Consider the following 26,197-nt stretch of genomic DNA (forward strand, 5'->3'; position numbering starts at 1 on the left):
GGACAGTGTCTTCACAAGCTTATCCAAGGGTCTTCTGGAGGACAGGTATACTGAGGCAAATTCCGTATGAATGGATCCCCATTGAAACTTCCTCCTCCTCAGACCAAGGGGGTACAGTGAGCCATGATTCTGATAATGAGGGGGAGATCCCCATTAATCTGAAGGGGGAATCCATCACAGGATTCCCCTGGAGATAACAAATCTACTTTGAGGAAGGGGCTTACTCTTACTGCTGGAAGCTCTTGGGATTAAACAGAAGCCTCTGAGTTTTGAACAGCTACACTGGGGGAAAATTTCATCCATCTTGAACAGAAGAGGTTCCAACCTCCCCCTCTGGTTTACAGGACTTAAGACGGCACAAAAAATATTCACTAAGACAGTTGGGCTCACACTTGCTGAGGCTGAAATTTAGAGCTTCTTAGCTGGATAAGTGGCAATTTATCCAGCTAAATGGTAGGTGCTGAATATCTGGCTATACTCAGCAGCTGCCACGTAGCCGGATAAAAATTTATCTAAGTAGAGTGTCTGATATTTTGGGGTCAGGCAATGGATGGATCAGGGGAGAGCTAGTTAACTGGATAAGTGCTGATATTTGGACTTACCCGGTTAGGTTAAGTGGATGTTAGACCTGCCATACAGCAGCTATAACTTATCCAGCTAAGTAGCGATTTGTACACACATACTCAGCAGCAAAGCCGTACTAAATAACCCACGTAAGACAGCCAGATAACTTCTTCAGCTAACTTACGTAAAGGGATCATTTTGAATATTGAGGCTATTATGTTTAATTTGTACCTGCTTATCGAGGAAGAACTGAACAGCAACTCGATTACTGCAACGTACTCTATCTGGGCTTACCTGATTCTGCCGTTCGGCCTCTGCAATTAGTCCAGAATGCTGCTGCCCGTACACTATCTAGTACCTCTTTAAGAAACCAAATATCTCCAATTCTCTGTTCCTTCCACTGGCTTCCCATAAAATTTAGAATTCAATATAAAACATTGTCCATAATTCACTCACTTATATACAACCAATCCTCAACTTGCCCATGCTCCATTTTTCCAAATTTACAAACGGACACGACATCTAAGATCTTTAACAAAAACTTTGCTGGATATTCCTTCAGTCCATCTTGCAAGGCTGGACATTACACGAAAAAGAGCCTTCTCTGTTGCTGGCCCATCCATCTGGAATTCTCTGCCAAATTTTCTTCGTCAAATATCAAATTCACAACAATTCAAGAAATCTTTAAAAACATACTTGATAATGAGGGGGAGATACTGGAATCTTAAAGGCAAGTTGCCTTTATGATTCCAGTATCAGAACAGACTTAATCCATATCTTTCATTATCCTTTTGCATCTCCCTCACCCCCCGAAAGCGACTTACTTTTATGCGGTTTGGTACTTGAGTATTTAGATTAAATTAAATATTTTTTAGTAGTTTTATTTTTATGTTTTGTTTGTTAAATTAGTTTTCTTATACCACATTGTTTGAGAATTTATGTTACTATTATGCATGTTCTATACGTAAATCGTTCCGATTAATTTTACATTGTAAAAGCAGTATATAAACATTTTTAAATACAGGTCAATTTGTTTTACTTTTCAGCATTTTCTAAATAGACAACATAAGGTACCTTGGATGAATCTGTACTTTTCATGTAAGGTTCAGCACAATGTGTGATGCTTCCCTGGAGAACTTTTTCTATTCTGGCTACCAGGAATATATCTGGATGTGGACATGTGACGGAGAATATTCCCTAAAACAGAAAAAAAAAATGTTGGCATATATATATATATATATATATATATATATATATATATATATATATATATATATATACACGCACAACATATGCTCACTGATTATTCATAAAATCAGCAAAAATGCAAGCATTACAGTAGCAAATGCTATATTGCAACTATCAATCAATCTTTAAACTTGTAGGTAGGGTTGTAAAATGAAGCACTATTAGGAAAATCAGCTCAGGGAGCTAAGCTGTAGTCCAGCATCATTTTCCAAGCTTAATGCCTATTGGCAGTATTGCTAGAGGCAGCACCTGAAAATCTGAGGCGTGATAGTTTTCCATCATCCACAGTATAGAACAATGGCCAAAAATGTGACCCTGGCAATTCTGGTTTGGGAGTGCACCCCCTTGATTTTACAAAAAGTTTTGATGTGGGTCTCAAAGATCAGAGTTAAAAACTACAGCGCAGACAGCTATGAAGCTGCTAGCATCTCATGAGAGCACAGGCAATGATAACCTTTACATAAAACCTTCATCAGATTAGTTATATTTGCAGATTAAATGGAGGGGGAAAACACAACTATATGCTTAAAAATAAAGATACATGAGGACCAGCTACCATAACACCATGAGCTCCTCTATGCATTGACGCTATCAGTGGGTTTCTTCACCTGCTTTGGATACTGCAGCATGGTCTCCGGAATAACATTCGGGATTCGGTGGGAACAATCCCCCCGGCCGTTTGCCAGCTGCTGAGAGCTGCTCGCTACCATTTGCCTCACAGAAGGATGGTTCAAGTCCACGTGGAAGTCTGCAGAAATCTTGCGGTTATTCTTGATGTCGAACAGTGACAAAGTGACAAAGAAAGGCTCCACCTGAGCAACACAAAACACTGCTGGTCACTTGGTTGTCAACAGATGAAGCAAGTGCCAACATGTGACAGAAAACAATGTCATCATTTCCAAGTTAGTGCTTATAAAATGAACACCGTTACCGAATTATTTTTCTCTTTCTTTCTTTAATATTTCGCTTTTTGGCACCTCAAAGCAGATTATATTCATGCACTGAGGGTATTTCCCTATTCCCTGAGGGCTTACAATCTAAGGCCTGGATGCACTAAACTGCAATGTTCTTCACAGGAGGGGTTGGGGGTCCCCATTTAGTGTGTGTTCGAGCACCACCGCGGCTCGATGCATCACCCAGTAAGTTTGTACATGAGGCAATGGAGGGCAGTAGGATTTGAACCCTAGCTTCCCTGGCTCATAACCCACTGCTCTACCCAGTAGGCTGCTCCTCCACTCAGACGACAAGTAGCCATGTAACGTGGCAAGGATACAGCTCACGTTCTGGAGGTGAACGAATGGCCGGGTAGATGGTGAGCGTTCTGGCTTCCTAGACGACATGATAATTTTTCCTAGGACTGCTGAGCAGAAATGAGGTCCACCTGTCAAAGAAGGGGTGCAGTAACGTCCAACAAAGACCGGCAAACTTCCTGAGCAGGGCTTTGAACTGGAATTGTCGGGGATGGGTGAGCAAAACTCTAAGGTAAGTAAAACAGTAAATACTTGAAAAAGGACATCTGGCAAGCTATGAGCACTAATACTCAAAGACGGTAATTTTAAAATGAGCTTACACACGTAGCAGCGCACGAGCGAAAATACTTTTAACTCTATTTATATTTTCAAAACATACAAGCATTACTTGTAAAGCAAAATAAGAAAGCCATATAGTACGAAAGCATGCAGCTAAAGGAAAAGAAAAACAAAGAAATAATTACAATATAACCATGCAGACTAAGAACAAAATAAGAAGAGGGAACACTGGAATTGTATTTATTTATTTATTTATTTTATTGTGCACACATTTGTGCAAGTATGTTGTAAAACACACCAACCATGTGTAAGTATTCTCCTAAATTTAAAAGGTTACTTGAGCACAGCTATTGCGTGCATGTCTTCCATAAGACTGGCAGTTTTTACACGCATGTGTCAGTGGATTTTAAAACATTAGTCTACCAGTTTGTCAAGTTAATATCCAAGTCTTTCAGACCCCTCTAGTCCTTCATCCTGCACGCTCTCCAGCTGACCCGGACCCCTCACCCCGTTCTATAAGCCCTAAAACGCGAGATCTACAGACTTACTTCTCACCAGGAGCAGCAGTAAAGTTACATGGATATCTGGTGTACGCGTGCTGCAATTTTCGGTTTTAAAATACGGAGGTACGCGTGCAAGTCTTGGCCTCACGTCGGACACCAACGCCCCACCCCTTTCCAACCCCCTTGTTCCTCTCACACACACACACACGGGTACATACGTGTGTATTTTGTGGCTTTTTAAAATCCGCATTTCTCGTGCACGAGCCACATACATGCATATGTGGGAGGTTTTTGTGCAACACTTAAAATCGACCTGGATCTCGAGGCAGTCATGCAGGAGGTTGATTTAGATGAAGTGGCCATCACGGAGATGTGGTACACATAAAATCATAACTGGGATATGATGATACTGGGCACCAATCTAGTCAGGAAGGAGCAGGTAAGAAGGAAGGGATATATATATATATATATATATATATTAAAGCAAGAGAATTGCAGGGCTTATGAGGTGGAGGAGGAGGAACTATGGGTTAATCTGGAAAGAGGCAATGGAATATATCTATTTATATTGGTGTAATACACAGACCTCCACCACAGACAGCAGAAATGAATAGAGATTTAATGGAGAATATTCAAAAAAATTGCTGTGAAATGTACAGTGCTATTGCTAGGGGGGTTTCAATCTGTTGGATATCAACTGGGACATCCTGGATGCAGTCTTCTAGAAGAAGGGAGATCTTGAATCTGCTGCAAGGAAGAAATCTGTTCCATCGACTAATAACAGAACCCACACGGGAGAAAGAAAGCTGTAGAACTCGGGGTCATGACATGAAACTCAAAAAGGGTAGGGATAATGGCAGGAAATATTTCATCAAGGAAAAGGTGGTGGATGCGAGGAATGCCCTCCCAGAATTGGTTGTGAAGACAAGGTGCCCTTCCCTCTCCCCCTCGCCCCACCCCTAGACCTCAACTTTCTTCATTTACTGCCCCTAGACAACCAACCTCACTGCTTGAAATAACTAAGGGTAGGGAGATATTATAATCTCCTGCATTTAAATATGACGACCTTGTATATAGTTCCTAACATATTTATACATATATTATATTATATCAACAGCCACCTACCCTCTACATTTAATGCTACATACCTCTCTCTGAACATGCCTTGTTACCAAATTTAACCAAACATTGTATATAGTATCCAATAGACATATGCGTATATCAGTTGTGTTCGCTCTGCATATAATGTTATGTACCTTTCTCTGTCCATGCCATGTAACCAATGTATTTTCTCTTTCTTTATTATACGTTTTGGGTACTTGCCAGGTTCTTATGGCCTGGATTGGCCTCTGTTGGAAACAGGATGCTGGGCTTGATGGACCCTTGGTCTGACCCAGTATGGCATTTTCTTATGTTCTTATGGGATAAACAAAGATGATCCTAGTGCTTAGAGATGGAAATGAAGAAAAGGTTTATTCTGTGTTAACTAGGGTAACCTGCAGGGAGCAGGGGTTACTATCCTGGACAGAAGGCACAGGGGTAACCCGCAGGGAGCAGGGGTTACTATCCTGGACAGAAGGCACAGAGGTAACCCGCAGGGAGCAGGGGTTACTATCCTGGACAGAAGGCACAGGGCTAACCCGCAGGGAGCAGGGGTTACTATCCTGGACAGAAGGCACAGGGCTAACCCGCAGGGAGCAGGGGTTACTATCCTGGACAGAAGGCACAGAGGTAACCCGCAGGGAGCAGGGGTTACTATCCTGGACAGAAGGCACAGGGCTAACCCTCAGGGAGCAGGGGTTACTATCCTGGACAGAAGGCACAGGGGTAACCCGCAGGGAGCAGGGGTTACTATCCTGGACAGAAGGCACAGGGATAACCCGCAGGGAGCAGGGGTTACTATCCTGGACAGAAGGCACAGAGGTAACCTGCAGGGAGCAGGGGTTACTATCCTGGATAGAAGGCACAGAGGTAACCTGCAGGGAGCAGGGGTTACTATCCTGGACAGAAGGCACAGAGGTAACCCGCAGGGAGCAGGGGTTACTATCCTGGATAGAAGGCACAGAGGTAACCTGCAGGGAGCAGGGGTTACTATCCTGGACAGAAGGCACAGAGGTAACCTGCAGGGAGCAGGGGTTACTATCCTGGACAGAAGGCACAGAGGTAACCCGCAGGGAGCAGGGGTTACTATCCTGGACAGAAGGCACAGAGGTAACCTGCAGGGAGCAGGGGTTACTATCCTGGATAGAAGGCACAGAGGTAACCCGCAGGGAGCAGGGGTTACTATCCTGGACAGAAGGCACAGAGGTAACCCGCAGGGAGCAGGGGTTACTATCCTGGACAGAAGGCACAGAGGTAACCCGCAGGGAGCAGGGGTTACTATCCTGGACAGAAGGCACAGGGGTAACCTGCAGGGAGCAGGGGTTACTATCCTGGACAGAAGGCACAGAGGTAACCTGCAGGGAGCAGGGGTTACTATCCTGGACAGAAGGCACAGAGGTAACCTGCAGGGAGCAGGGGTTACTATCCTGGACAGAAGGCACAGAGGTAACCCGCAGGGAGCAGGGGTTACTATCCTGGACAGAAGGCACAGGGGTAACCCGCAGGGAGCAGGGGTTACTATCCTGGACAGAAGGCACAGAGGTAACCCGCAGGGAGCAGGGGTTACTATCCTGGACAGAAGGCACAGGGGTACCCGCAGGGAGCAGGGTTACTATCCTGGACAGAAGGCACAGAGGTAACCCGCAGGGAGCAGGGGTTACTATCCTGGACAGAAGGCACAGGGGTAACCTGCAGGGAGCAGGGGGTTACTATCCTGGATAGAAGGCACAGAGGTAACCCGCAGGGAGCAGGGGTTACTATCCTGGATAGAAGGCACAGAGGTAACCCGCAGGGAGCAGGGGTTACTATCCTGGACAGAAGGCACAGAGGTAACCCGCAGGGAGCAGGGGTTACTATCCTGGACAGAAGGCACAGAGGTAACCCGCAGGGAGCAGGGGTTACTATCCTGGACAGAAGGCACAGAGGTAACCCGCAGGGAGCAGGGGTTACTATCCTGGACAGAAGGCACAGAGGTAACCCGCAGGGAGCAGGGGTTACTACCCTAAAAAATAAAGTTACAAAAACCTGGACCATTTGTGTCTTTCTGCCAACACTTACGATATTACTATGTTACTAGAAGTCACTTACATTAGTTGTGGGTCCCTCTTCATTTTCAGCTACACAGCTCTGAAGATTAAAAGCTAAATCATTGCATTTCACCAGAATGCGTTTCCCAAATTTCTCTTCAAATGGCTTTACTTCTGGCTCAATACCTGAAAAGTCAAGTTTCTTCAGGAGAGAGAAGAGCAAAAGTTAAGTACACATTTTACAAGTTCATATAAGTGGTACAGCAATTAGTCTCTTAATGCAATGCTTTATTGTCTATCAGATGCCCACCTCAGTATAACCTTTTCACATTCAGAGCTACACAGAGAGACCAAAGCAAAATACTGGGAGAAAACCTTACAACTCATCGTGTGCCTGATTTGGCTGATCAGAGGGGAATTACACAGTGCAACACTATCACAATGGGATTTACACAGCTTGCGCGACCCTAGCGCCTCCTTGCAAACACAAACCCAACCTGTTTTCGTGACGGCCGTCTGCCAGTAAGGAGAACAGACGCTGGGTTTATCGGTGTCTGTTTTCATGGCTGTCCACCGGTAGAAAACTGATGCCGATAAACTCGGTGTCTGTTTTTGTGATGGGTCCGACTTTATTTTTATTTTTTTACTTTTCTTTCTTTTATTTTCATTCTACTTAATATCAACGATATTAGTAGAAGGCAGTACAGAAAAGCTGTTTTTTCTGCTTTTCTGTACACAGCTATTAACCACAGTACAGTTAAATGTGCATCCGAGACGCACATCTTTTTTTTGCATCGGGCGAGAATGTCTAATAGCCTCATTCACGTGCATTTGCATGTGATGAGCGCTATTAGATTCACTCTGCATTGGACACGCGTTGAATATGCGCTAATCCACTTATTGCATTAGGGGATTGATTAGCGCCTATTCTACCCGCGTCCGACTGCAGGTTAACAGTGCGCTCGGCCCCTCAGGGAGCCCTGCGTTCATTCTCCTGCTTGCCCAAAAAAACGAGAAGGCGGGCGGCCGATGATCCATGCAATATTTTTGTCTAAGCGGTGAGCTAGCAGCGAAACCAAAGAAATAATGCACATACATCCCCCTGTCCAGCACATTACTTCTCATGTAAGTTGTGAATGCAACAGACTTCCAATTGTTTTGTCTGAGCAGATCAGGAAAGGTAGATTGTGAATTGCCATGGGCTCTGATGCACCACGCAACGGCCAGTGGAATAGGTCAAGCTGGGCCTAAAAGCTATTCCCTAACCATCATCTTTCATGTGTGGGATCCCCCAACCTTAAGGACAGGAAGCAGGTTTTCTGGTCAGAGAACTTAGCAGTCATTCACTGCCAATCTGCAAGATGACTGAAGATTGCGGTTATTAACAGCTTTTGTGCTGTGCTGCTTTCAATTTAACAATGGTTCCGGCAAAACAGGTTTGCTTTTCATTTGTATAATTTTTTTTTTTATATTCTTAGAGCCGTAGCAGAACAAGCATCCAGTAATTTTATATTCGCTGAGGCCAAATAAGCAGACATGTATAACTGGTGAAGAAGTAACACTTAGACATTTATTTATTTTAAATATTTGAAAAATGTGGTTTGAAGCAGCATAGCTCTGTGCAGACAGGGATCAATATCTGCTTTTTAAAGACAGCTGAGGTTTCCATCGTGCTCCATGGTCACTCTTCAAACTCCACTAACCTGTGCATCTGAATCCAAGACAAAGAGCTTTACTCTGTTTTCGTTTTTGAGTTTGGTTTCTGCGTCTCTGGTACTCTACAGCAAGCAAAAGAAAAAAAGTTGTGTTACAAGGAGAATAATAAAAATATTCCTAATTTGAGAAGGTGCCTGCTGTCTCCTCACTATGCATGAAACACTGAAGTTGCACGCTGCACCTGAAAGGTTAAAAAGAAGTTACACATCAGTGAAGTGAGAAGCCCCACAGCAGCGTTGCATCTCTGAATCTCACAGCGGCAACCAACGAGCTCTCTTCCAAAGCAGGGAAAGAAACAGGAAATTAATACTGGGAGGAGAGCTGATAGAGCTAAGATATGAACTGGCAAGGAAGCTGCAAATAAATACAGAGACACCTTCTCCACCAACATCAGTTGCTACGGGCAACAGACACCCCAGCACCAAACCTGTGAAGGCAGCCTAAGAATACATGCCGTGTAAAATGGAAAGTTAGCAAGTCTCACCTTATAATGCACCGGGGCTCACTGAAGAACATTTAGCAATGTTTAAAATAAAGGGAATATCATATGACCGTGTGTGCGTGCAGTGAAGCGCCCTGCACTATGGTATGGACAGTATAAAGACATATAAATAGAATTAATATACTGTATCGCCCGTAAGGCATGAGGGCAAAGGCAGGTTCTCCAGCACCCGTGTGCATATAACTTTATACCCCGACAGCCTGCAGCGTATTCTTCCATTTATTAAATGTTTAATACATCTGCATATGCGCATATTTACATAAATATATACACACACACATGCACAGTATAAATATTTTAATAAATGTAGTACATATAGTAGTTTAGGTAATTTATAAATAGCCTTAAAATGAGAAGCAAGAACAATTCCTAGAAGGTGAAAATACTATTAACCATGCACCGAAAAGTAATAGATTTATTAATTTCTATTAAAATACAGCTTTGAACATTGAAAATGGCAGCTATTTCTGAGCTGGAGATGCGCTAAAGCAGTCTTACCTAATTTCCCGGCTGAATGTCTTATTTCCAGTGATATGCATTATTAAACCTTGTGGCAAACAGTTCCAAGATACCACAACTTAGAGACAGGCTTACAAAAATCTCTCAAAAGAGAAGGTCACATTCCAGGAGCTTAGTAACATCTGTCAGAACCCCATAGGACCCAAACCCACTACAATGAGGTTAAAAAAAAAAAAAGTGTATAAAATCACCTAAGGAAAATGTGAAAAAAAAAACCCCATGCCACAGTACGACATGAAGAAATACTTTCCCTCCAGCTTACAAACCCTCCCTTCTGACCACCAGTCCCTTCCTCTCACTGAACCACGTCTGTGCCAGTTAGCAGGAGCATTTTCAAAACACCCAAGTTGGCTGTGCTGATCTTCCTGCACACAAATTAATAAAATCGTGAGATTTGAAAATGTCTGAGATGCCAACCAATGCAGGTAAACTTCAGTGGCTGGCAGGACGGGCTGGGGGCTGGAGAGATGGGATCTGCTTACTGGCTGGTATGAGAAACGGCCTCCATCGCAGCCTCCTGCTCAGCTTGGGCCCGGATATCTGAGCCACTCTGTCCAGTCTGCAGGAAATCTGGTAGGAGAGGCAGAATCTCTCTCTCCTATTAAATGCCATTCATATCAATTTAAAGAAGTGTGGCTTTGAACTTGCAGAGGGAGAGTGCATCTAAAAACGAATCATGGACTTTTTCTCAGAAAGCTGGTTTTCCAAGATGGTGGTGAAGTGTAAGTGGCAAAGACATTTGGGGCTATTTTGTATTTACACTGACAACTGTCCCCTATCTATTCTTTTTAATACATAAAACCTAAGAAAATAAATGATACACTCATCTAAGGAGGGCAGAGACAGCAGACCCGTTCAATAGATCCCTAGAAACGGGAGTGGTGCCAAGTGATTGGAGAAGAGCGGTGGTGGTCCCGCTTCACAAGAGTGGGAACAGAGAAGAGGCTGGAAACTACAGGCCGGTTGGCCTCACCTCGGTGGCAGGAAAAGTAATGGAGTCACTGCTGAAAGAAAGAATAGTGAACTATCTACAGTCGGGAGAATTGATGGACCAGAGGCAGCATGGATTCACCAGGGGAAGATCCTGTCAGACAAATCTGATTGACTTTTTTCATTGGGTGACTAAGGAATTGGATAGAGGAAGATGTCATCTACTTGGATTTCAGCAAAGCTTTTCATATGGTCCCGCACAGGAGGCTTGTGAATAAAATGAGAAGCTTAGAGTGCCAAGGTGGTGGCCTGAATTACAAACTGGTTGATGGACAGAAGACAATGTGTGATGCTAAATGGAACTTACTCTGAAGAGAGAGCGGTGTTAAGCGGAGTGCCTCAAGGATCCGTGTTAGGACCAGTCCTGTTCAATATCTTTGTGAGTGCCATTGCGGACGGGATAGAAGGTAAGGTTTGTCTTTTTGCGGATGATACTAAGATCTACAACAGAGTGGACAAGCTGGAGGAGTGGAGAGAATGAGACGGAATTTAAGGAAGCTGTAAGAGTGGTCGAAGATATGGCAGCTGTGATTCAATGCCAAGACGTGCAGAGTTATGCATATGGGATGTGGAAATCCGAAAGAACTGTATTTAATGGGGGGTGAAGGGCTAATGTGCACGGAGCAGGAGAGAGACCTTGGGGTGATAGTGTCTAATGATCGAAGTCGGCAAAACAATGTGACAAGGCGATAGCTAAAGCCAGAAGAATGCTTGGCTGCATAGAGAGAGGAATATCTAAGTGAGAGAAAGGAAGTGATGATCCCCTTGTACAGGGCCTTGGTGAGGCCTCACCTGGAGTACTGTCTTCAGTTCTGGAGACCGTATCTCCAAAGGGACAGAGACAGGATGGAGGCAGTCCAGAGAAGGGTGGCCAAAAAGGTGGATGGTCTTCATAAAAGGGTGACCAAAAAGGTGGATGGTCTTCATAAAATAACTTATGAGGAGAGATTGAAGAACCTCAATATGTACACCCTGGAGGAAAGAAGGAGCAGGGGTGATATGATACAGACTTTCAGATACTTGAAAGGTTTTAATGATCCATGGTCAACAACAAACCTTTTCCGTTGGAAAAATAATCAGTAGAACAAGGGGTCACGATTTGAAGCTCCAGGGAGGAAGACTCAGAACCAATGTCAGAAAGTATTTCTTCATGGAGAGGGTGATGGATGCCTAGAATGCCCTTCTGGAGGAAGTGGTGAAGACTAAAACTGTGAAGGATTTCAAAGGGGCATGGTATAAACACTGTGGATCCATAAAGGCTAGAGGATGGGAATGAAGAGAAGAGCCATGGGGGTGGAGTACTGCAGTGGAGGCTACAACCTGATGATTACTACCCTTACTCAATAAGCCTTCGCACAGTTAATTGCCTGCCCGAAAATATGGAACTCCCTACCAAATGATTTGAGAACACAAACCAACATCAAAACATTCAAGAAAGATCTAAAAACATTGCTTTTCTACAAAGTCTACATTGACAATCAGATAAATCAATGAACTAACAACAATCAGTACCACCAACCAAACCCACGCAAGAATGAAACAGCAACCAGCATCAACCATTGCCATACTACAATGAACTTATAAGAAACAATACAAAGAGACTGCCTCTAAGATTAATAAATCTCAATACCGTTACTATCCTCCTTCCCTTAAATTCCAATTCTTCCCTTGTTTTCCCCTCTCCCTCTCTCCCCTCCCTCTCCCCCCCCCCCCTCCCGTAATCCCTTCCATTGTTATTTTTTTCAATGATCAGCAAATGTTTAACTATCTGTATTCTCTTTGAATCTTGTAAACCGTTGTGATGGCTGCACCGAATGACGGTATATAAAACTCAACAAATAAAATAAATAAACTCCAACATTGCTCTCTGCTTCGGCAAGTGGAAATGTGGAAAACAGGATTTGCATTCAGACAACCACTAACAAGGACTGAACTTCACAATCTGGGTAAACAAATAAGCGTGGTGGTAGCTTGCTTATTACGGCGGTTACTACCCTAAACCAATTAAGCCTGATACATCACTTTGAATGCATATACAGCATTGCTCTCTGCTTCAACGGTAGAGGGAAATGTGGAAAACAGGATTTACATTCAGGCAACATCCAACAAGGCATTGATCTGTGCAGTCTGGGTAACCAAGCATTGAGGTAACTTGCTTGATGCAGCGGTTACAATCCTTAACCATTAAGCCTTATGTTCACCTTTGATGCAACTCTAACATTACTCTCTGCATCAGTTGCAGGGGATGGCAGGAAATTTGAATCAAACAGTTACCAACAAGGGCCCTGAACTTGGTGGTTGATGAAACAGTTAAGTATGGGAAAACAAGTGTGGGAGCTTGCTGGGCAGACTGGATGGGCCGATTGGTCTTTTTCTGCCATCATTTCTATGTTTCCCATTCTACCCACTCCTCCCACAACACTGTGGAAACTGGTTCCATTAGCCCAGAGACTAAACCTTCCTATCCCAGAACCAACCCCCGTTCCCATTTCCACCTCCACTAACCCCTCTCTGACCCCTTCTTCTTATTCCCATCCCCCCTCCACCTCCCAAAACAATATAAATCCCTTTGGAAAAAGCTACCCTCTCTATTATTATAAAGAAAGAAAGAGCGAACTTCCCATTTTCACATATAATGGGGAGGACAATTTTCAAAGTCATTTGTGTGAATAAATAGTGGCGTGTGCACAAACTGACCCGCCCTTAATACAAGAAGCACACAAGTGGAAGAGACATACCCCTTGGTGGTGTTGAGGAAGAATTGGGGAAAAAAGACATTCAGACAGCATTTTCAGCTCTATGCACATTATTTTCCAGGAAAATAAAAAATAGATGTCTATGTCCATGCGCATTTTACACCTGCAGCAAGTTTCGCAGTAAAAGTAAACATAAAACGCTGGTTTGAAAATTGTCCTCCCTGGTTATTACTGTACATATTGGTGTAATTCATTGCATTATTAGAAAACACAAAAATACTGAACTAAAATAAAAATCCAGCTATTGTACAACCGTTAGTAAAGCCTTTAAAGTCATTCTGTCCCTTTCCTATTTTTTCTTTTTGTTTTAATTGTATGCTTGCGTATCTTGCAAACTCATCACAGTATTTCACAATGGGAATCTGAAAGCACATTTGTCACAAAAAATGTATTTTCAAAAATGTTCTATGGAGGTACAGATTGAGGAACTCTGAAACCCGCATTTCTTTGCCTTAAAAAAAATATGAACTGATCAAGATTAGACTTTTAATCAAGGCTTTTAAAAAAAAATCTGCAAGCGACAGTCCTTTACCAGTCATCTTGATTTCCACTAATGCTGGGAAATGTCCTTTCAAACTGTTGCCCATATGTGGGAACTAGAACTGATCCAATGGAGAAGCTCGAGTGGTGCCCCTGGGAAAATAGTACTTAGTTTGGCAATTTCTAAAATATCATTTTGACTACGTGCATCTTAAATAAAACTGTTCAACATTTCAACCATTCTTTAGGATTATGTGATTTTAATTGAACAGAAGCAATAATCAAACTGCCTGCATTTGCGCAAACCTTGCAGGTATTAATCACGAGATTTACACCAATAATGAAGCTATACTACACGAGTAGTTTTACATTAATGCTTCTAGGAAACTAACCCTCAGATTTATGCCTGCTTTTCCTGTGGATAATTTTTCCATCAGAAACCACAGTTTTGATGATATAAAAGTATCTACATTGCTGTGTAGCACTTACCAAAAAGCTATTTTTCTCCCAAATGACAGTAAAAATTACTGGTAGAGATTTTCCTAAGAACACAAGCAACTGCTATATTGGGTCAGATCGAGGGTCCATCAAGCCCAGCATCCTGTTTCCAACAGTGGCCAATTCAGGTTACAAGTACCTGGCAAGTACCCCGAACACTAAGTAGATCCCATGCTACTAATGCCAGTAATAGCAGTGGCTATTCCCTAAGTCAACTTGTTTAATAGCAGTTTATGGACTTCTCCTTCAGGAACTTATCCAAACCTTTTGTAAACCCAGCTACATTAACTGCCCTAAACACATCCTCTGGCAATGAATTCCAGGGCTTAATTGTGTGTTAAGCGAAATTAATTTTCTCCATGTTTTAAATGTGCTACTTGCTAACTTCATGGAGTGCCCCCTAGTCTCTGAAAGAGTAAATACCCATTCTTGTCTTCTCATGATTTTATAGGTCTCTATCATATCCCCCCTCAGCCGTCTCTTCTCCAAGCTGAACAGCCCTAATCTCTTTAGCCTTTCCATCCCCGTTATCATTTTGGTCGCCATCTTTTGAGATGCGATGACCAGAATTGCACATAGTACTCAAGATGCAGTCTCACCATGGAGCGATAGAGGAGTTATTTATTTATTTATCGGGTTTTATATACCATTGTTTGGAGCAAGCCTTCACAACGGTTTACAGTGATGTTTACATCAAACAGGGTAAAAACTGGTTACATTTTAACAGGAAAATCTTGAACAGATGTTTAGGTCAGAAACTTTGTACATGATAATAGCATATTTACATGGGCGTGCTTTGAAATGCTGCAAATACGGGCGGTATGTGGGAGGGTGGTAAAGGGAGGTGGGAAGGAAGAGGATGGTAAACTAAGGGTGGACGCATACGGCAAAAAATATCGGATAATAAGAGGTTGTTGGAAACAGCTTTAGGGATAAAGATTCTAGGACAATGCATGTATCGGTGAGAGTTGGGGATGCTTAGATAATTTGTAAAAAGTCTTGGCTCCAGGTGTGTTGAGTGGGGAAGTCCATTTTTAGGAAAGGGGTTGGAGACGGAGGAACTGTGATAGTATTCGGAGAGTATAAATTTATCCTATGCCGTCTCTGTATGTTTGTTCGAAGAGCCAGGTTTTTAGGGGCTTTCTGAATAGTTTTATGTTGCCTTGTTTCCGTATGTTTTCAGGTAGGGTATTCCATAAGCATGGTCCAGCTAGAGTGAACGCTCTGTCCCATACTGAGAAGTCTGGCGGAGTTGGTTGTGGGAATTGCTAGTAAAGCTTTGTTGGATGATCTTGTGTTGTGATTAGGGATGTGTAATTGGATTATGTCGTTTAGCCAGTTTATTTCCTTTCCATAAATTGACTTGTTTAGTGTGGTGAGAACTTTAAACAATTCGTTTTTCAATGGGTAGCCAGTGTAGAGCTTTTGGTGTCGGTGTGATGTGCTCTGTTTTCTTCTGGCAGGTTAATATTCTTGCATTCTGTAGAATTTGGAGTGGGGTCGCAAGCTCGATTTGGGAAGGCCTAATAGAACTGTTACAGTAATCGAGACGTGAATATTAATGATTGAAGAATGGTTCTAAAGTCTTGGGGAATTAGTAGGGGTTTTAGATGTTTTAGGACAAGAAGCTGGGCTCAAGAACTGAACCAGACCTCCCCAAATGCTGCTTTGTCACAGAGCTATTGGGTAGGCTCTAATTTACCCTTCAACCATATTTGCTCAAAGAAAATGCACTAGTATACATAGAAAGTTGTTGCTGTGCGTAGTTTTAACAAGACAGAATAATTTAAGCATTTGTCATCTAAGATTATCATAAACAAGCAGGCACAGGACTCCAGTGTGGTATTCTTCTCTTTCCAAGAGATGGACAGACCGATCCATTCTCAAACAGAGAGCAACATCTTTCATAACCAAAAAAGCAGAAAAGAGAACTAGAAAAGCAGTGCTATAGGTTGCTATACTGTTGCATTCCTGGACAGAATGAAATGCCACTTGTAAGCTTACAATGACTGAATCAAGGCAAAATACGTGAAACATTTCTGGTATATATCTCGTTTTCCATCACTTCCACCAGCCTTACAGAAAAATGAGTAAATACCTTTGCAATATCAGGAAGATATCCATCTAGGCTGGACGATGAATTTTCCAGTCTTTGCTCATCATCTGAAATTATAATGAAAAAAGCCATTTCTGAAGGGATCTTACCATTGCCACACAAGGGAGAGTGTCTAAATCTAAATTCTCTTTTCTTAATAAATATTCTGGGGACAATTTTGAATAACTCAAATAGTTATAAAGTATCTTTGCGCCTGCTATTTGTGTGGGTGGTAAAGGGGATAAAATCACAAGTATTTATTTATTTTTAACTTATATACCGACATTCCTGTATAAAATACAAATCACACCGGTTTACAATAAAACATAACTTCGCCTGTGAGCGTTACATAGAACTATCAATGCTTTTGAAAATGCCAAAAACCCGGACTGTTTTACTTCCCTGACCTAAACATGCTTTAGTGTGGATAAAATTTAGCCAATGTAAACCCTACATGTACGGTTTTTAGCTTATTAGAAAGTGCAATTATCAGGCACACCAATTGCCCAGGCAAGTCTGTATGCAAATAAACGGCTTTGAAAATTGTCTTATTTTACTACACTATCATGGCTTTTACAAACTCAAGCAATGGGACATGTACTATCAGCCACTGCTTCTCTTTATTCTTGGTATGCCTAGGACCCATCACCGATATCAGTGTCAAGTACAAAAAAATATTTAAAATACAGTTATATATCTTGTTTAAACTAAAGGGCAGAGAGAATAAATGACTATTTGCTGATGACTTATTTATTCTCAAAAAAGAGCATAAAAGCTTAGACAAACTCATAAGATGAAATCTTAAAGATGAATTTTCAAAGGAGCTGTATTTGTAAAGCAAGTTTGCTTACTGTAAACCGAGTTTCCATAAATAGCAGGCTCAATCAATCAGTCATTAGACGCGGGTGATGTTATCTGGCAGCAATAAACAAACTCGTCTATCCTAGCTAGATCTTTGAGCTTTACTAAGCATGTACAGGAGTTAACACACAGGCGTTACCTCAACTCAGTTGATATTAGAGCTAATTCCAGTTTAGTAGTTGACTCTCCAGGGAAGCGGGTGGGCATTCCATGACTATTTTATCCTATCTACGGAAAATGCCATTTATGGTAAGCAAACTTGCTTTTTCCATCAATAAGCAGGCTAAATTAGCCATTACATATCGGGATTCTCAAGCTGAGGGTTGCCGCAGAACATTTACTGAGTATACAATTCAGGCTCCACCACAGAGAGTAGATTACTGTGAAAACAGGTTGTACAAAACTGCTTGTTCAAGGTTAATGTCAGTTCTTGAGAGTCCAGACAGTAATAGGACATAAAGGTGTGAACAGACAACCATGGCTGATGCTTTGCAGATGTCAAAGTGGAACTCTCACAAATGGGCAATATAGGTCATAGCTCTCATTTGGTAAGTTTTGACAGCTGTGATTTACAAGCTTGCTGAAGTATAGCAGTGCTGAATGCATTCCGCTATCCAATTGGACAATGTATGTTTAGCAATTGCTACTCAGTCTGTTTGGGAAATTTGAAACAAAAAATGTTGTTAAGAATGACAATGTGAGTTTACTTCTTGTATAAGGTGTGAAGGGTTTTCTCACCCTTCATGTGCATGAGTTCATGGGAAGAAGGCAGGCAATATGATGGACTGATCTACGTTTCTATGATATGGAAGGCCAAGACCACCTTCAGGATAAGCTTTGGGTGAATGTGGAGGACCACCCTGTTATGAAAGCAGTCACTCAGCAGCACATGGTTTGGAGGGAGGTATCTTCGAAAGAAACTAATGCATCCCAACAGAGAGGTTTCAATAAAAGCAAAAGTAGTCCATGTGCCCAAGAAGAAAAGAACCATCTGAGTTAAAAGATTCCTAATTATCCCTGTCAACTAATAAGCAGCTTAACACCCCCCCCCCCCAAAAAAAACAAAAAACACAAACATACTTTGATATGTCTGTATGCCAATGCCAGAAGTCAAAGTAGAAAGATGGGAGAGTATAGCACTGAATGAGGTGGTAGATATAATTGGCATCTCAGAGACCTTGATGGGAGGAGGATAACCAATGGGTGCTTTTCCAGGGTACAAATTATGTCTTAGTGAAAAGGTAAATCAACTTGGTGGGGGAGTGGCACTTTATGTTTGGGATGGCATAAAGTCCAACAGGACTGCTAGATAATTGTAGGGTTTAGGGAAGACTAAATGAATTCTTTGTTTTGGTGTTTACTAACGAGGATTATGGGGGAAATGCCTGTTCCATTCTACCTGAAGATCAGAGGGTGACCAATGTAACTCCAATATTTAAGAAGGGCTCCAGCAGTGATCCATGAAACTATAGATCAGTGAACCAGTCTTCAGTGACAGGAAAAATCGTAGAAACTATTCTAAAGAACAAAATTACAGCACATATGGATAGACTTGGTTTAACGGGACACTGTCAACATGGATTTACCCAAGGGAAGTCTTGCCTCTCAAATCTGCTTCCTTTTTTTTCTGTATCGTTCCTTGGTGAGTCCGCACCATGGATACTATGTGCAATTTTGGTCATCGCATCTAAAAAATGATATAGTTGCACTGGAAAAGGCCCATAGAAGTGTGACCAAATTGATAACGGGTGGAACTGCTCCCCTATGAGGAAAGGCTAAAGAGGTTAAGGCTGTTGGAGAAAAGATGGCTGAGAAGGGATATGATAGAGGTCTATAAAATCATGAGAGGACTAGAATGGTTAAATGTAAATTAGTTATAAACTCTCAGATAATAGAAGGACTAGGGAGCACCCCATGAAGTTAGCAAGTAGCGCATTTAAGATAAATAGGAGAAAATTATTTTACTCCATGCATAATTAAGCTCTGGAATTTATTGCCAGAGGTTGTAGTTAAGGAAGTTAACATAGCTGGGTTTAAAAAAAAGATTTGGACAAGTTTCTGGAGGAGAAGTCCATAGTTATTAATCAAATAGACAAGGAATAGCCACTGCTATTGCTGGCGTCAGTAGCTTGGGATCTACTTAGTGTTTGGGTACTTGTATCCTAGATTGGCCACTGTGGGAAACAGGATGCTGGGCATGATGGAGCCTCAGTTTGACTTGATATGCAACTTATGTTCTTAATTGTACTTATGTCAGTAATGAACAAGAGCTTGAAGTTTGTTGACTATTTTAGCTGAAGTTACTGCCACCAGGAAAACTACTTTCCATGTCAAGAACTAAGAGAAGTCATTTCTCAAGCTTCAAAAGGTGGCTTTATTAATCGAGAAAGGACAACATTCAAGTCCCATGGAACTGGAGGTTTCTGTACCACATACCATAAACCTTTCATAAATCTTGATAGCAATTTAAGGGTAGAGATGGTCTTGCTGTCTATTTTGACAAGATAAGATAAGGCACTGAGATGTACTCTAATGGAGGACGTACTGAGGTCTAGATCAGAAGGAAGAGCAAAGGCCACAAATGCTTGGGCTTGCAAGAAAACTGTTGCAAGATGTTCTGTTGGTACTACTCAGAATATTTATTCCATTTAAAAGCATAGGTTTTGCTTAGTTGAGGGTTTCCTTGCCAATATTTATGGGCAAGGAGAGCTCTGTAATTAATGAGCATTCAACATCCATGCTGTCAAGGAGGGGAATGAAAGATATGGATATAGCATTCATAAGTTCATCATTTGCAAGGCAGGGTCTGCCCCAAGAAGTACTGGAGGACTTCTGGAGAGTTGTACATAGTAACATAGTAATGACGGCAGAAAAATTCCAAAATGGTCCATCTAGTCTGCCCAGCAAGCTTCCCAAGGTAGTTACTGCTGCTCTATGTAGGTTACCCACACATTTCTGTTAAGGGTAGTAAATGCTACTCCATGCCAGTTAAGCTTTTTTATTTATTCCCATCCTCTAGCCTTTAGGGATCCACGGTGTTTATCCCATGTCCCTATGAAATCCTTCACAGTTTTAGTCTTCACCACTTCCTCCAAAAGGGCATTCTAGGCATCTACCACCCTCTCAGTGAAGAAATATTTCCTAACATTGGCTCTAAGTTTTTCTCCCTGGAGTTTCAAATCGTGACCCCTAGTTCTACTAAATTGTTTCCAATGGAAAAGCTTTGTTGATGACCTTAGATCATTAAAACCTTTCAAGAATCTGAAGGTCTGAATCTTCAACCTCTCCTCATATGCCATTTTGGTTGCCCTTTTCTGGACCTCCTCCATCATGTCTCAGTCTCCTTTGAGATACGGTCTCCAGAACTAAACACAGTACTCCAGGTGAGGCCTCACCAAGGATCTGTACAAGGGGATGATCACTTCCCTTTTCTTACTAGATATTCCTCACTCTAGCATTCTTCTGGCTTTGGCTATCGCCGTGTCACACTGTTTCATCGACTTCAGGTCGTTAAACACTATCACCCCAAGATCTCTCTCCTACTCCGTGCATGTCAGCCCTTCACCCCCCATTGCATATAGTTCTTTCGGATTACCACACCCCAGATGCATGACTGATTTCATGGCATTGAATCCCAGCTGCATATCTTTGAACTCTTCCAGCTTCCTTAAATCCTGTCTCATTCTCTGTACTCCTTCCGGTGTGTCCACTCTGTTGCAGATCTTAGTATCATCCACAAATAGAAAAACTTTACCTTCTATCCCTTCCGCAATGTCACTCGCGAAGATGTTGAACAGAACCGGTCCCAACACCGATCCCTGTGGCACTCCACTTAACACCATTCTCTCTTCAGAGTAGGTTCCATTTACCATCATCCGTAGTCTTCTGTCACCACTTTGTAAACCATTCCAACCATTCCCAATACTGACTCCCAAGCTTCTCATTTTGTTGATGAGTCTATGTGGAACCGTATCAAAAGTTTTACTAAAATCCAAGTAAATTACATCAAGCGCTCTTCCCTGATCCAGTTCTCTAGTCATCCAATCAAAGAAGTCAATTAGATTCGTCTGACAGGACCTTCCCCTGGTGAATCCATGCTGCTTCTGATCGAGCAACCCACCAGATTATAGATAGTTTACTATCCTTTCCTTCTGAAGAGTCTCAATTTTCCTACCACCAAGGTGATGCTAACTGGCCTGTAGTTTCCAGCCTCTTCTCTGCTCCCACTCTTGTGAAGCGGGACTACCACCGCTCTTCGCCAGTCACTGCACCCTCTTCCAGGGATCTATTGAACAGGTCACACAGTGGACCTGCCAGCACATCTGAATTCCCTCAGTATTCTGGAGTGAACCTCATCAGGCCCCATAGCTTTGTCCACACATTATCTTCCGTAAAATGGAATTTCATCTACTCCACCCTCTTCTACAGTCTTGATAACAAGTGACTGTCCTTCGAGGGCCTTTTTTAGTGAACACTGAACTGAAGTATTTGTTTAATATTTCTGCTAATTCTCTCTCCACCCATTGATCCTTATCCCCTTTCAATTTCACTATACCACTATGTACCTTTCTCCTTTCTCTGATATATCTGAAAAATGTTATTTATTTTATCTATCGAGTTTTATATACCGTTGTTCGGTTTCGCCATCACAACAGTTTACAAAGTTTCGATGTTTAACAGAGTTTCCAAAGGTTATTATAGTTGTTAACCTAGATAGTACAACTTACATAAACATCAAAACATTATCTGTTATCTAAATTAACAGTTTTCAAAAAGGTTACTGTGGTTGCTAACCTAAATCACTTAGCTTAGATAATATATATTAATAACTTTATTAACGTGGATCGGGTGTCAAACTATTCAGTTTATGGTCAGTAAGGGGAGGTAATGAACGAGGGTCATTGGGTGTTTTGGTAGGCTTTGGTAAACAGCCAGGTTTTTAGTTCGTTTTTGAAGGTTTTTGAATTTTGCCGCTAAGCAGAAGTCCTCTGCCAGCATTCATGAAGGAGTGAGGGCTCAAAATTGGAGGGGGCAGCGGTGACAAATTCCCTTCTGCACCTGCTCAAGAGTGATTGGCATATAACTATGTAGATAAAGCAGCTTTAAGAATCTGCTCAGAGGCTAGAATCACTGATTGCAGGTGTAGGAGGGCGTAGTGCTTCGATGGAGTCAAATTACTGGAATGCTTCAAGTTGGCCCCTTTGAGCTGCGTTGATGATGGTGGTACACTACTGGAATGTATCTCTGATATGCTGGGAGCACTGTAAGCATGACATTGATGCATCTGGGTAGATTGACTGCATCAATGAGAAGAGCATTGAAAGCAGCAAGTCACTGCGTGAACCCTCCTGTGTGTATCAGGAGGTCTGATGTATGGTGCATTGAGTGCATTGATGTGCCATGTGTTGAGGAAACAGACGCCTGCTGCAAAGAAGATGCCAAAGCGCCATGCATTGATGCCGATGCATTCTGCTTCAATGTCTTCTGCTTCTTTGACGCAGACTCCAACAGTCCTCAGGAGTGACACCACTTGGTCTTCAATGCAGGGTAGCTTGTTCCACTTGAACTTGAAGCTTCGGATTGTGTCCATGGGAAGTTTTAGAGGAGTTCCTGCTCAACTTCTTACCCAGCAAGACAGACACTGCTGCAGCGTGGGAAGAAATTTGCTGAGACTCAAAGAAATGTAGGAAACTCCTCAAATTTTACTGGCCCTGGGATGTTGGGATCCCATGGGCATCAGTTCACAGGTGCAACAGTTTGCTTGATCATGATTCGGTCCTAGGCATCGATAGCACAGTTAATGAACATCTGTGAAGGATACTATCATACCACAGATGCAAATCTTGAAGCTGATGATGGTAAGATTTCTTTTTGCCAGTCACGTTGATGAAGCAAGTTTTTTTTTTGGAGCACTTAAAAGTGGTGTTGTGGTTGCTGCAGAGGCAGCGAGGCAACTGAAAAAAGTAAAAGTTGAAGAAAATGGAGAGAAATATCAAAGTTTAAAGTTTTAGAAAAAAATATCTGAAGAGACTTAACAAAAAGTGACTGAGGTGGCTCATGAGGTTACCCACACAGGAACTCCAACACATGCTCAGTAGAGTTGAAAGCTCTACTTGCTAGGAGAGAAGTCCCTCCAATGTTGTCAGATGACATCACTCACATGTAATGGCTAATTCAGCCTGTTTATTGGCAGAAAAAATTAGCACATGTGCGCACGAGCAGCTTATATGTACTTGTGTACATGCTATTTATAATCATCAAAATTATGAGCATAGATTTGGTTTTGTGTACACTTTATCTGTGCAAAAAAATGGACAGTTTAGGGGCTTCCGGGGCAGGGTCAAGAGGAGCACATGTAAGTTGCTATATAAAATATTTATGTGAGTACATTAGGTAGCTTACTTGCGCAGTTTTACACCTATCTAGCACATTTGATATCAGACTCATCTGTTGTCTACTATTGGGTTGGAGGTCTGAATGAACTGGGGGGGGGTGAAGTTAGGGTGAAGAAACAGGAGGGTCTCAATGAACTGGAGATGGATTGGGTGAATTGGTAAAGGTATGTGCAAACTGGTGATTTCAATTACATGCGCATGTTTTAAAATATACTGATTTCCACAAATAAATCGGTATTTTACACAAGCAAGTTTTGTTTCACAGAAAAAATATACATGGGTATTTTTTATAAACTAGATGCAAAAAACTCTGTGCTTTCAATGCGTGTATCCAAACATATGTGCGTCTGCTGTGAGATAGACATACGTGTATTTTATAATTTGAACATATTTGATATATGCAGGTTATAAAATACATTAGTAGATGTCCACATGGCCATATACATGCATAACGGGACTATAAAGTCCATTGGTCAAAAAATGATGTATTAATACCTATGGATGGCCGGAACTCAATTACCTTACATGTATTGGGAATTACTCACGCAGTCAGAAAACAAAAATATAGGAGTTATTTCACACCCTCAGAAGGTTGGGCTTTCACTGGGTAAATAGGAATTCAATTGTTTCCATATCTAGTGATATAAAAAGACCATCAGTTTGCAAAAGGCAAAAAGTTATTTTTCTGGGCTCAAAAAATGCTATTTGGAGTAAGCTGAAAATGAAGCCACCCTAACTCCCCCATTACCAAGCTCCATCTCCATCAACGCCCTCAAATGATTATTCATTTATTTAGTTACGTGGGTTTTATTCGACTTACAAGGTCTCTAACAAAAAGATTTCATCCTGCTGACATCAGGAGTTCAGTCTGTGTGGCCTCCCTTTACAGCCTCAGCACCCTACAGGAGGAACATTCCCCCCCCCCCCGGGAAATCATGGGATCCAGACCATGCCTCCTAATTCACTGAAAAATGTACCATAAGATTCAGGAAAGAAATTGCTTGCTTTTAAAGAAAGAGAATCACCATAGCCACGGCATGCATGCCAGAGCTGGTAGGGGAGAAAGAACTGGCAAAGGGAGCGTATTCACCTCAAAAATAAAAATGTATACACCATACTGAATGCTTTTTCCTGAATCTAATTCCTTGGTCATTTAGTAAAAAAATAAAAAAAAAAAGATCAGATTAGTCCTCCATGACTTGCCTTTGGCTTGGATCCTGTAATAAGTTGGATTTAAGACACCACTATCCTGACCTTTAATTTATCCACCACTGAAGTCAGACTGTTCTGTCTTTTTCCAGCTTTCTCCTGACATCCAGTTTTGTCAAGGGAACACTGGTCTGTTTTCCAGTGCTCTGGCACTACTCCACTTTACAAAAAATAATTGAATAGAACTGAGAAAGGAATTAAGACAACCTCTCAACTTCTATAACATGCTAGGAGGCCTCCTGTCTGGTCCCACTGCCTAGTCCCATGCATCATGTTTACCTCAAAATGATGAAGAACTTACCCTCATGGGACTCTCCATTTCTTTTCTCCTGCATCGCTGCTTCAAAGTTCAGCTGAAGGATTTTGTTGAGAGTACTTATCCAGTCTTCCATTTCCAGCTCACTGTCTGCAGCCAAGAGATAACTGCTTTTGTCTTGCATCTTGAGCTCAAAAGCAAAGCGCCGGACTCTGTTGTTCTAAAACAAAACAGACGTCTTTTACTCTTGTAGCCAAGCCTTACCATCTCATTCTTTATCCTTTCCTGCTACTCTGTCTGGAACCAATATGCCTGCAGAGAAGCCAAGTTTCAAACCTCATTTTGCAAGAGGATTCTGAGTAATGTGAGAACAAAAACTCTCAAACCTTCCACTCTCTATCTGTTCCTCACCCTCTCCATGTGCAACTCCTCTCAGAATTGGTTCACCAAATGTTTGATATAATGTCTCCAAAGTAACCTCTTATAGATAGTGCAAGAAATTAGCTACTGATAAGAGAGATGTCCATGAGTTGTTAAGGAATCTGCCACACATCAGAAAAGCTCCTAACATAGCTGTGAAACTCCTAACCAGGTCAGACTGTCAGGGGTGATCCGGGAAACTACAGACCGGTTAGCCTGACTTCAGTGCCAGGAAAAATAGTGGAAAGTGTTCTAAACATCAAAATCACAGAACATATAGAAAGACATGGTTTAATGGAACAAAGTCAGCATGGCTTTACCCAGGGCAAGTCTTGCCTCACAAATCTGCTTCACTTTTTTGAAGGAGTTAATAAACATGTGGATAAAGGTGAACCGGTAGATGTAGTATACTTGGATTTTCAGAAGGCGTTTGACAAAGTTCCTCATGAGAGGCTTCTAGGAAAAGTAAAAAGTCATGGGATAGGTGGCGATGTCCTTTCGTGGATTGCAAACTGGCTAAAAGACAGG

At 41.9% G+C, this 26,197-nt stretch overlaps 1 protein-coding gene across 6 annotated transcripts in view; it reads right to left on the reverse strand.

The window, feature by feature from the left end:
- The window catches only part of DOCK9 (dedicator of cytokinesis 9), a 491,864-nt gene that overhangs the window by 203,678 nt on the left and 261,989 nt on the right, over positions 1–26,197 (reverse strand). For all 6 annotated transcript variants that reach the window (XM_029604490.1, XM_029604488.1, XM_029604486.1 and 3 more), the window contains exons 8-13: positions 25,295–25,469; positions 16,532–16,596; positions 8,676–8,750; positions 7,034–7,174; positions 2,421–2,624; positions 1,639–1,761 (exon numbers count right to left, since the gene is read on the reverse strand). In XM_029604490.1, coding sequence (XP_029460350.1) covers positions 1,639–1,761; positions 2,421–2,624; positions 7,034–7,174; positions 8,676–8,750; positions 16,532–16,596; positions 25,295–25,469 — 783 coding nt within the window. The remainder of the gene's footprint in view (positions 1–1,638; positions 1,762–2,420; positions 2,625–7,033; positions 7,175–8,675; positions 8,751–16,531; positions 16,597–25,294; positions 25,470–26,197) is intronic.

Source organism: Rhinatrema bivittatum, chromosome 5 (genome assembly GCF_901001135.1).
Source record: "Rhinatrema bivittatum chromosome 5, aRhiBiv1.1, whole genome shotgun sequence".
Lineage (NCBI taxonomy): Eukaryota > Metazoa > Chordata > Amphibia > Gymnophiona > Rhinatrematidae > Rhinatrema > Rhinatrema bivittatum.